The sequence below is a fragment of the Ambystoma mexicanum genome, chromosome 1q, assembly GCF_040938575.1.
Source record: "Ambystoma mexicanum isolate Mex_15411 chromosome 1q, UKY_AmexF1_1, whole genome shotgun sequence".
Classification (NCBI taxonomy): Eukaryota; Metazoa; Chordata; class Amphibia; order Caudata; family Ambystomatidae; genus Ambystoma; species Ambystoma mexicanum.
In genome coordinates, this window is record NC_090922.1 from 586,688,586 (window position 1) to 586,703,172 (window position 14,587).

General features: G+C 48.3%; 1 protein-coding gene across 5 annotated transcripts in view; it reads right to left on the reverse strand.

Annotated features, from left to right (window-relative positions):
• RC3H1 (ring finger and CCCH-type domains 1) overlaps positions 1-14,587 on the reverse strand; it is a 1,368,452-nt gene that overhangs the window by 702,283 nt on the left and 651,582 nt on the right. For 4 of the 5 annotated variants that reach the window (XM_069641098.1, XM_069641097.1, XM_069641095.1 and 1 more), the window contains exon 10: positions 13,550-13,831. The exons of the other annotated variant lie outside the window; for it this stretch is intronic. In XM_069641098.1, coding sequence (XP_069497199.1) covers positions 13,550-13,831 — 282 coding nt within the window. The remainder of the gene's footprint in view (positions 1-13,549; positions 13,832-14,587) is intronic. 5 annotated transcript variants of the gene reach the window in all.

Genomic DNA, 14,587 nt, shown 5'->3' on the forward strand with positions numbered 1-14,587 from the left:
TGCTGCCACCAGACCCTGTCGGGGTTTAGTTTGGTAGATCTTCCCCGTTGGCGTCGAACAGGACCAGCCCGGTGGGCAGGATTCCCAGAGGGATGGCCTGGTTCATCATTTTACGGCCGCTATTGTTTGCGTCAATGCCTGGTGGGCTTAGGTATGGCCGGTGGCGGTTGGTTTGACCCTTTCTGAGTGTTGTTGGGGTGGGGTCTCCTCCGGGGGCCTTGCAGCCAGGGTGGCGATGCGTCCTGTTCCTCGGGTTGGATTGTAGTGTGTGGCTTGGGGCTTACTGGTAGGTGTTCGTTTCAGGGGGCTTTCTGTCCCCTCCCGGAGTGCTGCTTAGGTCCAGTGTTTCCAGTCTGGGGTTGCTGTGTGGGTGCCCCGGCCGCTTGTGCTGTTGAGCAGTCCCCCTGCTATCTACCTGCTGACCAGCACATTGCTTTGTCAGGGCTAGTGTGTCGCTGATGGTTGGGTGCCCCAGGGTCTCCTCTCCTGTCTCGTTGTTGGAGACCTCCAGATCCCCGCTCCCCAGTGTCCGTGTCCTATAGGCAAGGGTTCCCTGCCTCCCCAAAGGGGGGGGTGGTGTTGTGGTGGGAGCCCAGGCAGAGAGTGGGTCTGGGTCTGGCTCTGCTTCGGTGGTGGGAGTGGGTGCATGGGCTGGGGAGGCAGCCCGCTTCACTGGGCTGGAGTGCACTTTCTGGTGCAGGCCTGAGACCACTGCGGCTCCCTCCGCGTTGGGGGCTACTTGTTCCCCGAGCTTCCACTACTCCTGTGGTGCTCAAGTGCCCAGGGTTTGTTGGTCCTCTGTAGGGGGGATTGGTCGCTGCAGATCTCTCTCGCTCCTCACCTATTCAGCACAGTGTGCTACGTGGGCTGCTGTCGGCTCCCAGGGAGCGCTGCGGCCGAACTGCAGGTCGGTGGAGGCAGTTCTGTGCTCCGGTTTGCTGCCGCTGATTTGGCAGACCCCCTGGGGTTCTTCTGGAGTGTCTGTGCCCCGACCATCCGGGGGCTCCACGGTGATGTGCAACATCGGGTTTAGGTCAGCCTCCTGCTGCGGGATGACTGTGTTGTTTCGCTGGACCGGCTGGAGTACCCCTTTTAGAGTTGCCTTCCCTGTCGCGTTGTTGGAGGCGTCCGGACCCCCAGGTCCTTACTTGCCCTGTGTTCGTGTCCTGTGGGCCGGGGTTCACTACCACCATAGGGGGGAGGTGGCATTGAGGTAGGGGACCGGGTTGTGAGTGGTCTGGCACTGCTTTGGTGGTGGGAGCTGCGGCGTGGGCTAGGGCGGTGGGCCGCTTCACCAGGCCAGAGTGCACTGTGTGGTGCAGGCTTGAGCCTGCTCCGCGTTGGGGACTACCTGTTCCCCGTGTGTCCACTACCCTTATGGCGCTCAAGTGTTCAGAGTTTGTTAGCCCTCTGTAAGGGGAGTGGGTCGCTGCGGCTCTCTCCCGCTCCTCACCTCTTCAGCATGGTGCTGCGCGGGCTGCTGTCGGCTACCATGGAACGCTGTGGCCGAGCTGGGTGCCACTTTCCACTCACGCCTCTCGTGGTTGTAGAAGCTCCTCCGGACTCCGGTTTGCTGCTGCTGGTTTGGAAGCCCTCCTGGGGTTCTTCCGGGGTGTCTGCACCTGGTCCGTGCGTTGGCTCTACAATGGTACGCAACGTCGGATCCACTCTGCCGCCCACCGGCGGATGACATCGCCTTCCGCTGGTCCGACTGGGGCACCTCTTATAGAGTAGCCTGTGCTCGACTCCCTCCAGGTGTTGCGCCGGTGGTGGCCACTCTCGAAGCAGGTCAATTGTTCCCCCGCTCAGGGACTGCTTTCACCTCAGTGCCTCCCCCTGCCATCAGTTGAGTCTGAAGATGACGCCCGCCATTTTGGAAGCGGGCTAATGCTGCCCCCGCCTCCGCTAACAGCTCGGTATATCCTGGGTTCTAGGCGTCTTAGAGTGCTGGCAGTTAGACCCCTCTATGCCTCGTTGCTTTGGGCATTAGATGCCCCGATTGGATTACTCGGGGACCCTCTTTCACCGGTGCATTAAGGCTGGATGCGTGGCTTTAGCTGGGCGCTCTTACGGAGCCGAACCGACTGTCATGGCTCCAAGCCACGCCCCTCTCTGCCATTGTGTTGTGTTTTTTTAGAAATGTGATTTGATATAATGGGTTAGTGCTTATTTACCCCTAGATTTATCTGGGTACATCTGTATTTAAATAAATCCTTTATTTTAACATACACAGTGTTGCTTTGGACCATTTGTATTAAAATTTAATTTGTACTGAGTCTACAGCCATCTCTCCCCTCCTAAGATAAGCCTGGCTGCTCTGTCTATGCTACCATGTACTCCGGTGGTACAGCTTTATACTGCCTCAGTTGAAAAGTTTTGACGAAGTTGTTAGCACTTCAGAAAAACTGTCCTAACAAGTAACAAGTTACTTACCTGTAACTGTTGTTCTCCAGCATGGGTCTGGCATGGGTCTGGCATGGGTCGGTTCAATCTTGTTTGGAGGCCGCCTTGCCTCCTTGACCTCCTTGTCGACAATGACGGGCACCACCTGACTTGCCGCGTCCCCTGTAGGCTTCCTGGGACGAAGATCTTGCCGTTAAGTGGAGGAGCCACTGCCGGATCCCTTTGAGGCACCTTGTCTGCCTCCGGAGCTCCGAAAGGACGGCCATCTTTGTTGGAGCACTCCCAGTGCCCGGGCAGTCTCTGTGTCTGTCTTGATGGCCTGAAGGAACTCATCAACTGCCTTCCCCAACAGGTTGTTCCCGTCGAAGGGCATGTCCAAAACCATTGTTTGTACGTCCTGGCGGAAATCGGTGGCCTTGAGCCATCTTCGTCGTCTCAAGCAAACGCTGTTGCCCAACTGACGGAAACCGGTGTCGGCGATGTCCGTTGCCACCGTGATGGCGTGGGCGAAGCAATCTCCCCCTCCTGTAGGATTTCAAGGGCCTCAGCCCTTTTGGCATCCGGAAGGAAGTCTAACAGAGGGGCGATTTTGAACCACAACTCCCTGTCGTAGCGGGCTACGATAGCCAGGGTGTTGGCCGCCTTGATAGTCGTCGCTGCGGATGAGATGATCCGTCGTCCCATCGTGTCCAACTTCCTGCCCTCGCTGTCCCCCAGCTTTCTTCTTTGCCGCCGCCGAGACGACCGAATCCGGGTTAGGTTGTGCCAGAAGGCACAAGGGGGCAGCGTCGGGGACCCGGTACTTCTGCTCGTACCGGTCCCTCTTTACCGGCGCCGTGGCAGGGTTCTTGAGGAGGGCGAGCCCCTCATCCCAGATGACATCAAGAAGCAGTACGGCGAGGACCGTCTTCCTTTTAGCCTCGCGCCTTTGGTAAAGGAACCCTTCTTTCTTCTTTTCTTCTGGGCAGAGCTGGAAAAGCTCGGATGCCCTGGAAATCATGGCATGAAACGATCCAATCTCGTCGGGCGGGGACACCCGAGCAGGGGGCGACGGGGGACACATCCCGTCGTCACCTCCGTCGTCATCTGTACCTGTCGTAGCCGTGTCCGTGCCTGTATCATCCCCGTGGGTAGTAGACCGGGGGGAAGGCATAGCAGGCCGCAGAGGTGGGAGAGGTGGCGTAGGATTCGTCCTCCTCTTATGCGGTGGACTCTCCGAAGGTCCTGGCTCTGGTTCCCTCGTCTGGTCTGGCTCAGGTACCTCTGTCGGGGGAAGGGGCAACCTTGCCCTCATCTCCGAGCATAAGGAGTGAATCGCTGACAAAATGGCCGCCGAGGTGTCCTGCGGCACCGGAAACGACGGGCGCGAGGGCTCTTGAGGAGCCTTGTCGGCGACACCGTCGCTCTGGCGCCCTCGTCCGGATCCCTCCCGATGGGCTGGGCCTCTTCCACGACTTCGATGAGCTCTTCTTCAGAGGTCGTGTCCGTATCCACGATGGCCACCAGTCCCTCCCCCACCTTTTCCAACGAGGACTTCGTGGGGGTCTTCTCAATGGGCATGAAAGACGACTTCCTCCGCGGTGGCAGGGAGACTCTGGGTCCTGAGGGCGCCTTCACTGGTGTAGCCTCCACAGGCTGAGCCAGGGCTGCGGCGACATCCTCAATCGAGGTCTTAGCAGGGTAAATTAAGGCCATCATCACCTTCTGGACGCCTGGGGCCTTCACCTTGGGGGGGGGGGGGGGGGAAGGAGGGTCTGAGCCTCGCTCCCCCTCTGCCGGAATTCTCCGGGGAGGATGCGCCCTGCCTGGAAGCCAAGGAGCCCGACTGTTCGGCACTCTCGGTGCCCGCGGAATCGCGGTGCTTCGCCTTTTGTTGGGCCCCCGTCGCCGGGGCACCCTCACAGGACTTAGAAGACCGCTCGGACTTCTTTTTCTTCTTCCCGCCTGACGGGCTCTTCCCTTCCAGCCAGTTGGCGAGACAGAGGTGGCGATCCTGCATGGTCCGCTCCCGACATGTTCCCACAAAACGCACAGTCCTTCTCCTTGTGCATCTTGTCCTCATGGAGACAGAGGCATAACGAATGCTCGTCCTCGAAAACATTCTGAAGCTGGCATCCAGGGCAGGTCCTGAACAGCTTCCCGGGCGTCGAGCTTCCTTTCTCCTGGGCCATGTCCGGGGTAGGCCTCGGAACTTCTGGAAGCCTCCAAAAGCGTAACTCGACGAAATCTTCACCCTTGAGGGGCGTAGAAAACACCGAAACGGATCCCCATTGATCGGATGTAGAAACGGTGGAGCGGAGACTCTATTTAACTGAAAAATGAGAAAAATCTCCTGAAAAAGCGCGAAAACGCAGCAAAAGCTCGAGAGCTACAGCACAAGGACTCCCAACACTTGAACGTGCGGTAAAATTCTGAAGATGGCTGCCGGAGGCAGGGCTTAGGGAGAGGGCAGTCATTGGCTGGGGGCAATATGACCCAGAGACCAGTGATTGGTTACTACTAAGAAAGACAGATCAGAAACGAAACTGATACTGATTTTTTTCTATACCGAGGATTCCCGGCCTGACGACGGGGAATATTCATGAGCATTTGAATCCATGCCAGACCTCATGCTGGAGAAAAAGATATCCATTTTAAAAATGTCAAGAACATATTTTCATGCATCTTATCTGGGATGACCTAAAGACAAACACAGACTCCTGAAACAAACTCAGCTCTGGTACTACTCGACCTCTCTAGCTTTTGACACAGTCAGCCAAGACATCCTCATTAAGATGCTAGAAGAAATGGGTATAATCAACCTAGCCCTGCTCTGGATGAAATCATTCCTAACTGAAAGAACAAAGTGGCTGGATAAAAACTTTCAAATCCACTCCACGGAACACCAACTGTGGATTACCACAAGGATTGTTCCTATCCCCACTGCTCGTCAACATCTACACGACTCCATTAATCAAGTTCATCAAAAGACACGGTCTTACATGCTACAACTACGCAGACGAGACAAATCTTCACAATCGAAGACACAAGAGACCACAACTGTTATGTAAAGCTGGTCTGTGCAGTAGAGTAATCAATAGAATGTATGGGGATTATGATGTACAGTAGTTCTACGATAGGAATGTTTACGCTTGAGGGGAGGCAGTTGGCTTGGGACATCAGAAGTGAGAGTTTGGGGTCTTTAGTGTGCTATGTTAAACCTACAATAAAGCCTGCTGTACCTCCCAAATTGGTGTGGCATCCATCATTTCATTGGAGACGGGGATGTCAAGACCCCTGCCTCTCCTAATATGCTGACTTGGATTGGCCGATTCTCCCTACCTGTGGCACCGACTGGAGACAGGCCCCATCGCACCTCGCCCCACGGCACCGACTGGTGAGCCCCTCCGGCTGCGGGGGATGTGCGAAGGACCATTTGCTGTGTGCCCAACTGCCTGTGAAGGTCCGCGGAGGTCCGTGAAGAGCAAAACCGCAGTGGCCTCACAGGGCTGACAGAACCCCACCCGCCGCCCGTGGGTGGACGCTGCAGGTGTGCAGTCTGTGGATTGCAATATCAGGAGGGTGCAGACTGCTCTGCTTCTAGTCTGTATGCCCCAGGCCCCTTGGATCGTCGGATCCATTATGGAGAATATGCTTTCGGAGGAAACAACTGAAAGTTTAATGCTGATAACGCGCCAACCACGTGACGTCGCTCCGTGACGCTGTGCAGTAGACAGGCGAGGCTTAACACTTCACCGGAAAGAAATCTGATTCGCTGGAAGAAAAAGGACTGGCGAGCTACGCATTGAGCGTTGCGGGCTGTCTGGAGCCTATTCTAATAAGCGTCTTGTCATGGAACGCAACACTTCGCCCAGGGCCATCTTGGGAAGGCGATTAGACAGTAAAGTGAGGTACAAATACATTACATTTGCTTTGCCACGTACTCTGCTATATAAATAGAACTTGATATTCTATTTTGGATGTTAACTAACCCATCATTATCATACAGTGGTGTTGGGTATCATCCCAGCAGTTGGGTGTGACTAATTAATCAGTATTTCACATATCTGGTGTGTAGCCTCCCATAATGGCAATGGCGGGCGCTCCAGGACCTCAGATGTTTATGCCTACACCGGGACATCCTAAAATAAAGAGGGGTCCCTGGAAGAAGGGTTTTCTACACTACATGAAGGTGGCTAAGGGTTATGGGATGTCTATGGAACACAAAGTATCTATGCTAATGCACTTCATAGGTTATGAAGGTCAAAGGATATATGAGACGCTACCGGATATTGCAGAACTGAATGTGGAAGGTGGTGGAAATGACTTTGCATGGCTTTGTTGAAGATGGATAAGTTCTAGAACGATACCATTTTGTTATGAGGGCACAACAGGAGGGGGAACTGTGGAAGAATGTTTTACTGCTTTGAGACACCCGTCTTTGAATTGTAAATTTAGAGTGAAATGGGATGAGCACATTCGAGACCAATTCATGCTTCATTGCTCAAATGATTGGATCTGTGAGGACATATGGTTGAAAGATGACCCAGATCTCGAAGAGGTCATAGGGATAGCGAAGACGTTAGAACATACCCTGCAGTGTGTTGCTAAGTTAGCAGTCAAGGAGGTGAAACCTCAGGTGGGTGAGATTTTGAGAGTGGTAGACCAGAAAAGAGATTTTCGCAAGGGTAAGAAGAAATCCAAGGAAAAAGCTGTAAAAAGAAATGAAAATATACATTAGAGGGGAGGAAATAAAGTAAGGCAAAGAAAAGCCATGGGAAAAGGCACATAAAGGGAGGAAAGGTTATGTTTCCGATGTGGCAGCGCAAGGCATTTATCCACCTCTCCGATAGGCCCAGGGAGGAGAACAATTTGTGGGAAATGTAAAAAGTGTGGACAGAACAGATTTGAAAGGGAGGGTTTACCTAGAACAATACGGTTTATAGTGATAATTTCGAATTACATTATGTCGAAAGTCATTAAGTCAGAAGGTTGAAAATAAAAGTCAAACTTTATTTTGGGAATGTCTATTTTTGTCTGTTTATTGTTCGAACTGGGGGGTTCCCGCCCAACCCCCCTTTTTGTAATTTTATTTTGTTTTACCCCTTTTTACTTGCGGAACCCAAAAAAAACATGTAAATAAAAAAAGAAAAAACATTCAAAAATGTTTTTTTTTTTTCCCACATTATGACTTTCGACAATGTTTTCGACTTTTTCACTGCACACCGAACAATACTTACTGATAATGGTCCGCAGTTATTTCAAGGAACATCTGAGGAAATGTAGCATAAAGCATAAGCGCACTGCATTGTATCTGCCTCAAAGCAATGGAATGGTTGAGACACTGAATCGAAGCATTATGGATGCGGTTAGGCTGGCTGGTGTGCGCGGCAGTGATAGAAAGGTGGCTATGAAGGAGCGTTTGTATGCTATGCGTATGGCTTCCCATGTGGAAACAGGGATGAGTGCGTTTGAACTTATGAGAGGTAGGAGACCCAATACGATTTTGACTCCGGCATGGTTGGGGAAGGCAAGGGAAACAGATGGAATTGTGGAAGAGATCAGAAAAAGAATGGATGAACGGAAAGAACGGTGGGTGAGAAGAACCAATGAAAGATTTTCAACGAGAGTAAATGTTGTGGAGATTGGTGACATGGTACGGGTGAAGCAGGGCGTGGTATCGAAAAAAGGAGATCCATTATAATCTGATCCTGTGAGGGTGGTGCAAGTGCTCAAAGGAGCTGTCAGGTTGGAAAGCGGACAAATGTGGAACATGTCAAGGTTTGCTAAACTTAAAAAGGATAGTGATATAGGTGAGTGAAGAATTCATGTGAAATGTGAGTGGAATGATAAAGATGGTGAAATAAAGTTCTTATAATTTTGCTAGATCTATTAGATACCATGAAATTTGTTTAAATATGTTTGAAATGGTGACATATGTTTTATCATTTTCTTTTCATTGTATAGTTGATTGCCATTAGAGATGTTATTAGTTTGTATATATTGTGATAATGTTAATGAAATATTTTGTATACAAGGGAAGGGGATGTGTTATGTAAAGCTGGTCTGTACAGTAGAGTAATGAATAGAATGTATGGGGTTATGATGTACAATAGTTCTATGATAAGAATGTTTACGGTTGAGGGGAGGCAGTTGGCTTGGGAGATCAGAAAAGAGTTAAGGGTCTTTCGTGTACTACATTAAACCCACAATAAAGCCTGCTGTACCTCCCAAATTGGTGTGGCATCCATCATTTCAACAATGCTGGAAAACTGGCAAAGAACTCTATGGATGGATGAACACAAACAGCATTAAATTCAACCCAGGCAAGGTAGAAATCACGTTTATATCCAAAAACCAGGAAAACAATCAATGGAGCCCTAATGGACAACATGCTAACACTGGAACCGCAAGTAAACGCAATAATCAAGAAGTAATACTTACTCTTTGTTAGGGAGAATTCTCAGAAATGTGTTAATTCCCTTCTACCTTGGAGATCTCCAGCTCTTTTTGCTGGATTTTAGGACTTTTGATCTCTCATGTAATTTTAATGAGATTTAGTCTCTGCGTTTCTTTTGACTTTGGAGTCTGACAAACTCCAAAGGCGGCATCTTTACATTGGGGGTCACAGCACCTTCAGTGCAGTGGCACAAGGAAGTGTCTTAGATTTCCCAAAGAAAGTTTTAAATACTTTCTCTTGGTGAAACTACTGTTTCCAAGAGCAATAAAGTGAAAATGACTTTACTTACATTTTATAACTTCCTAGACCCACCACACACTATCTTACCATAGGGTGGCTGGAGGGGTTACTTAGTATCCCCTTTGTCTAGTTTCTCATGTAACATTTTTATGTTACCCTTTCTACAATTAATGGCTGGTGGCAGTGGTTTACTTTTTTCTACCATTGTGTGTTGTTACCGCAGGCTGCATTCGCAGCTGCAGTAAGGCACTCATGGGTGCCCAATTTGTCAAAATTACCGGTCTTTTTTCACCATTTCATGTTGGTAAGGTCCTTCTTGAGATTTACTCTGCGCGCCAAAGCAGATCTGGTCTCCTTGTACGTTTTGTCTTTGGCGGGATTCACAAGTGAAGCCCACCTCTGGCTCCAGTATGTTTGGCAGGGGCAGGAAGTGAGGGAGGTGCCCGAAACGCCCTGTGCTTAATCCCCTAGGTTACAGGAATGCACCCAAAGCTGACTGGCCGGCTGGCTGTCCGGCAAGGACAGCCACCCTGCTGTGTGATTGACAGCTAGGCTGGAATGAATGGGAGAAACCTGAATAAAAAGTCAAGGCTTTTTGGCTTGGAAGGCAGAGTCGACCACTGGACGAACGAATCTGAAGAACTTGAAGAGGATGCCTGCTGCAGCTCCTGAACCGTTGGTTTGCCCGGTGAAGCCCTGCTGCTGCGCTGAAGCTCAGAATTCAGCTCGACTAGAGAAGCCCTGCTAGGACGACTTCTCCGTTCGAGTTGGTGGGACCAATCAACTCCAAAGTAAGACACCTGGACATCCTCTCAACGCTGGTCGAGTATCCACTGCAGTCGCTGCTGGAACCAGATAGGCAGGGAGAGGAACACCAGTTTGTGTGCGTTGCTTTTAAGCTGGCCAAGAGCTTCAGGAAAATCCGCCAAACTCCCAGGAAGTAGGACTGTCGGAGCCTGAGCCCTTCCACCTCATCAGAGTGCGGGACCCCAGAAGCAAGGAAAGCCCATTTCGACAGCAAGGAACTGCAGTGTTGCTATTTGTGGTAGACGTGAGGAGCTGAAACTGTCCCATTGCAGTGTAGGAGTCCCCACAACTGAGGCCCAGGAACAGCGAGATCTGCGCACAGGAACACAAGTCATCTGCTGCACATTTTCTTCAACCTAAAGGTACTGTCTAAGAAAACTTACCTTACTTGTGTAGCCATTTGTCCTCGTTTAAGACTTGCTTGGTTGCATGTGTAGAGTTGCTGCCAGCTTCTTTACTTCACAAACCTAATCAGCTTGTGGCCCTACTTTGATTGCTTCTATTCTACAAAGACATTTAGACATTGGAAAAGACTTTCTACTTACCTGCAAGAAGTGCTTCAGTTCTCCCTGACTTTTCCTAACTTAACATTGGCTGACCTAGGCTCCCTGAATGACTTCTCTCTTCTGCTCGTGTTGTGTCTTCCATCCACGAAAGGGTTAACTGACTTTGCATTGGGAGGAGGGGGGGGTTATATTGACAGTACTTGTTTTATTCCGAACTCTCTTCTCTTTAACACTACTCCTAAGAATATTCTAAATGCAACAGTGATATGTTAATGTCAACAGCACCCTAGCTATTTGTCACCTGAGGTTGTAGGTAGTGCCTGTGTGTCAATGGGTATTTGCTGATTTAGATAACTAAGAGTGTATTTTTTAAGTACATTTGTGTGGTGTTTTCTATTGTTCCCTTCTGAAAGGCGTATTCTAACTGATAAATTCATGATTGTTTTACCAAGAAACCTTGTGTGTAAGAGTTTATTTGAATACTTGTCACTGTGAATCTTTGTCTAAATCCCCTACAGCTCACACTGACCTCTTGAGATAAGCCTGGCTGCTCCACAAGCTACCAACCTGTGTAGTGCAGACTTATACCAAAGGTTGGGTTTCTATTGGCAGGAGGTCAGGGATGTTGTAGTGCGCGCAAAGGGTACTGCATACAATCTTGCCCAACAATGGCCAAGGAGCAAAATTCCTACAAAAGGACATAACCACTTACCTACCGACAAGATCACTTAGATCAAGCAACATCTGCCTAGAACCAAAGCCATGCACAAGATGGAAAATAAACTTTGGAGGGTCCTCCTTCTCCCACCGGGCAGCAAAAACTTGGAACCTCCCAAAAGAAAAGGGAAATGCAAAGAACCACAAAAAAATTCAGAAAAATCACATAAAACTTGGTTCTTCACCTCAGAACCAGAAGGTAATTACTAGAAAACGAATATGACTAGAAATAGAATGTGCCTCAACACATGTCCAGGATTTACCCACCCCAAGTGTTTCCCCTACATTAAGCACTTCCATAGGGTCAGGAACCTAAGCTGCAGACGAAGGACTAATAACACACCTAGCGCCCAGGAGGCCAGGCAAAGCAATGTTCGGAGGGAGGGGATCCCAACTAGGAAGCTACGGGAGGCGATGGCAGGCACCCTTGACAATACAAGAGCGAACACTGCAACCATATCCATCTCAACCAAGGGGTGGAGGAGGCCTTCACCACCCTCTGGCCCACAGAACAATAGACAGTTACAGAGGCATGCCACCATTATGCACAGAACCCGGCGATAAACACCATGGAACACCCAAGTACATAGGCCCGGTAGAGAGACCTAATGTCCAAAGCATCACTGTAAGAAAAGCCCATTAACCACACCCGCTAAAAACCTCAATTCTCTTCATACACCTCTCCAACACTAAAACTAACGCAACCAAATCTCTGCACAGCAATCCGCATGCACTTCACTACACTGCAACTACAAAAACCAGAGTCATGCACAACAGCACATGGCAGTCTATCAATCCTAAAATCAGACCCATGCCCAGCAAACCGTGTTAACCGAACTGAAGCGGTCCACGGGACATCACAACTCTCACTCCACCTTTTCCCACTATACACCACTAACCCATCCCACCCTCTTACCTTTCAGATGCGCCAGGGAACAACTCTGGCGGTGATAGTGTGCGATATAATTGTCCTTTAACATTAGCATTAACGCATGTAGTGCTAAACCAGGCGCAGCTAAGCCCTCAGATAACAGGCATGAGGAAACCTTAAAATGACACCAAATATCAGCCCAAAGCCACACCAGAATGTGCTCTTCATATATAAACGAGCATGTTCCACCAAAAATGTTTTCATTAAACATGCCATTTAAATGTAGCACCAAAACATACTGATCTAAATTATTTTACAAAATAGCTGCAATACAAAACAAATCAAGGATTTAAAAGCTCCACCCAAAATGGTTTACACTTCTATTGCAAGTGACCTGGGTAAACCGTGGCTTTTGGCTCAATTTTACTTTTTGTGCTTTTTATATTACCATGATCTTAGTTATCATTTACTGCAAGTATTACTCTACATTCATCATGATTTATTTGAAAGTAACATGGATGCTGAAAAATTTGAAAAAAATACAGGAATGGGCAGAATAACTTAAATTTGCTTCTAAAATATTTCACCACTGTATTGTTTGTGTGTGTTGATGCTACACTTTTAAAGTTGTAACTGTGCGGACCATGCCTCTGAAAATCAAAACAAAAGCACAATATTTTTAAATTGGAAAAAATGTAAGCACTGTTAGAGTGAAAGGAATCACAGGTCCAACTGTAATTGTCCCATTGCCATTCTGTTAATCTCTTGTCTAACTATTGACCAATTTGTGTACTGCTCTGAAATAGAGAGTCTGCTCCATTCTACCTTTTTATAGATCGTTTTAAACCTTCATCTGGTTACCTAATAAGAAAGTAAAAATCACCTTTTGGTCTTTCTTTGAAGTCCTAATCCCTACACTCAAAAGACCGTTTTAATTTCACGCTGACAAGCTGGCACCCAACTTTTAATCACAGGTCTCAATAGCACCACATATTATACACATTTTACAGTAAGTCAATTAACTAAAAAATGTAAGGAATAACATTTGTATTTCTTCTGAAAAAATATCACTGTAGAACATGGTTTAGAGCAATGCTTCAATATTGGCTGTTGAAGGGACAATTAAGCTAAGAATTTGGTAATACTGCTGCTTTAAGATTCCGTCAAAGTCTTCCCAAAAGTGAAGTGTTATTAAAAGGGAGCTCTGAAATTTGGTCTAACCCAGACAAGCTTTCTGCACAACCGATAAAAAAAAACAATACTGTTGGAACTAGCAGAGTTTAAGAATGGAGAGGAAATTTAATGTTAAAGATTTTAAGGTAAGCTAATGACTTGAGACATTTAAATGGTTGCAATTCTTCAACCCAAGTAAGTTTTGAGAAAAATAACATTACTTCCATTAATGTTTATTTTTCACTGAATAGAGCAAAATACCAAATATATGGCTTTCAAGGATATTACAAAAGCTAAACACCCTTAACCAACCCCACACATGCACCCAACTACAACAATACTTCCATGATTCATGATGTAACAATGTGGCAAAGGAGTCTGAAAGATGCGTACAAGTCAGGAGGGGACCCGGGGGCACTGGTGCTCAGGTGATCCATCGTCCCTTGCTTCATTGTGGGCTCGTAGCCAGAATCTGTTCCCCGCGAGATGAGCTGGGTCACTGCACTCCCTCCCGCCACGATACCGTTTGGCAGTCCCGAAGGCTTCCGGCTGGGCATGTCGACTGGCCCTTCATCGGAGAGCATGGTCCCCGGGGGTAGGCCCACTTCATTCAGTTGGCCCAGGGAGGCGCTCAGCGGTCTTCTGGGAACCAGGCGCTTGTTCATTTTACGGAATCTGGCGGCAGACAAACAAAACCACAGTCAGCTCCTCCACAGGCGAACGCCGCGCTTATCCGCCGCGAGCGAGCTTCTCTCTCCGGCAGAAGGCCATTTAACAAGGATAGGGCAGGAGGAAGGGGTTTGTCTCTTGTTTGTGAGCGAGAGAGAGAGAGAGAGAGAAAGAAAAAACACAAACCAAACAGTAACAGTTTGCCTGTAATCATGGACGAAAGCAGAACTGGGTCTATGAAAAGACACTCGAGACACTACCCCAAAGCAAACAGACAACAGCAGCCATTTCTCAATGGAAGACTCAGTAATGCCAATGGAAGCTTTGGAAATGTAAAAAAAAAAAACAGGCAAAATATTGTCACACTGTTTAGGAACCAGTCTGTTAACATAAAGCAGCAGCATTACCGAAATTTAGCAAAATTTCCCTATGAGTATTCTTTTATTTATTTTAATACTGGGCTCGTTCCTTTCCCAATTTGTACTAAATCCAACTTTACCCTAACGATGCTTTTAAACTGTAAATGGTTCTGGCTGCTACCAACCCCAAAACCTCACCTCGCTATAGTCCATGAAAGAAGCAAATCATTACCCCTGGCAAGTACCTAAATAGAGAATGGTGGTAGTTTGTATGGCAAAAGAGCTTTCAATGGTTTGAATCAACTTGGGAATGACAAAGTAGAATAAACGTGATAAGAACATTTCAGTTGGATCAGCGTGTCAAAATAACCAGGCTACTTTTCAAATATTTTTGTAAAGCACT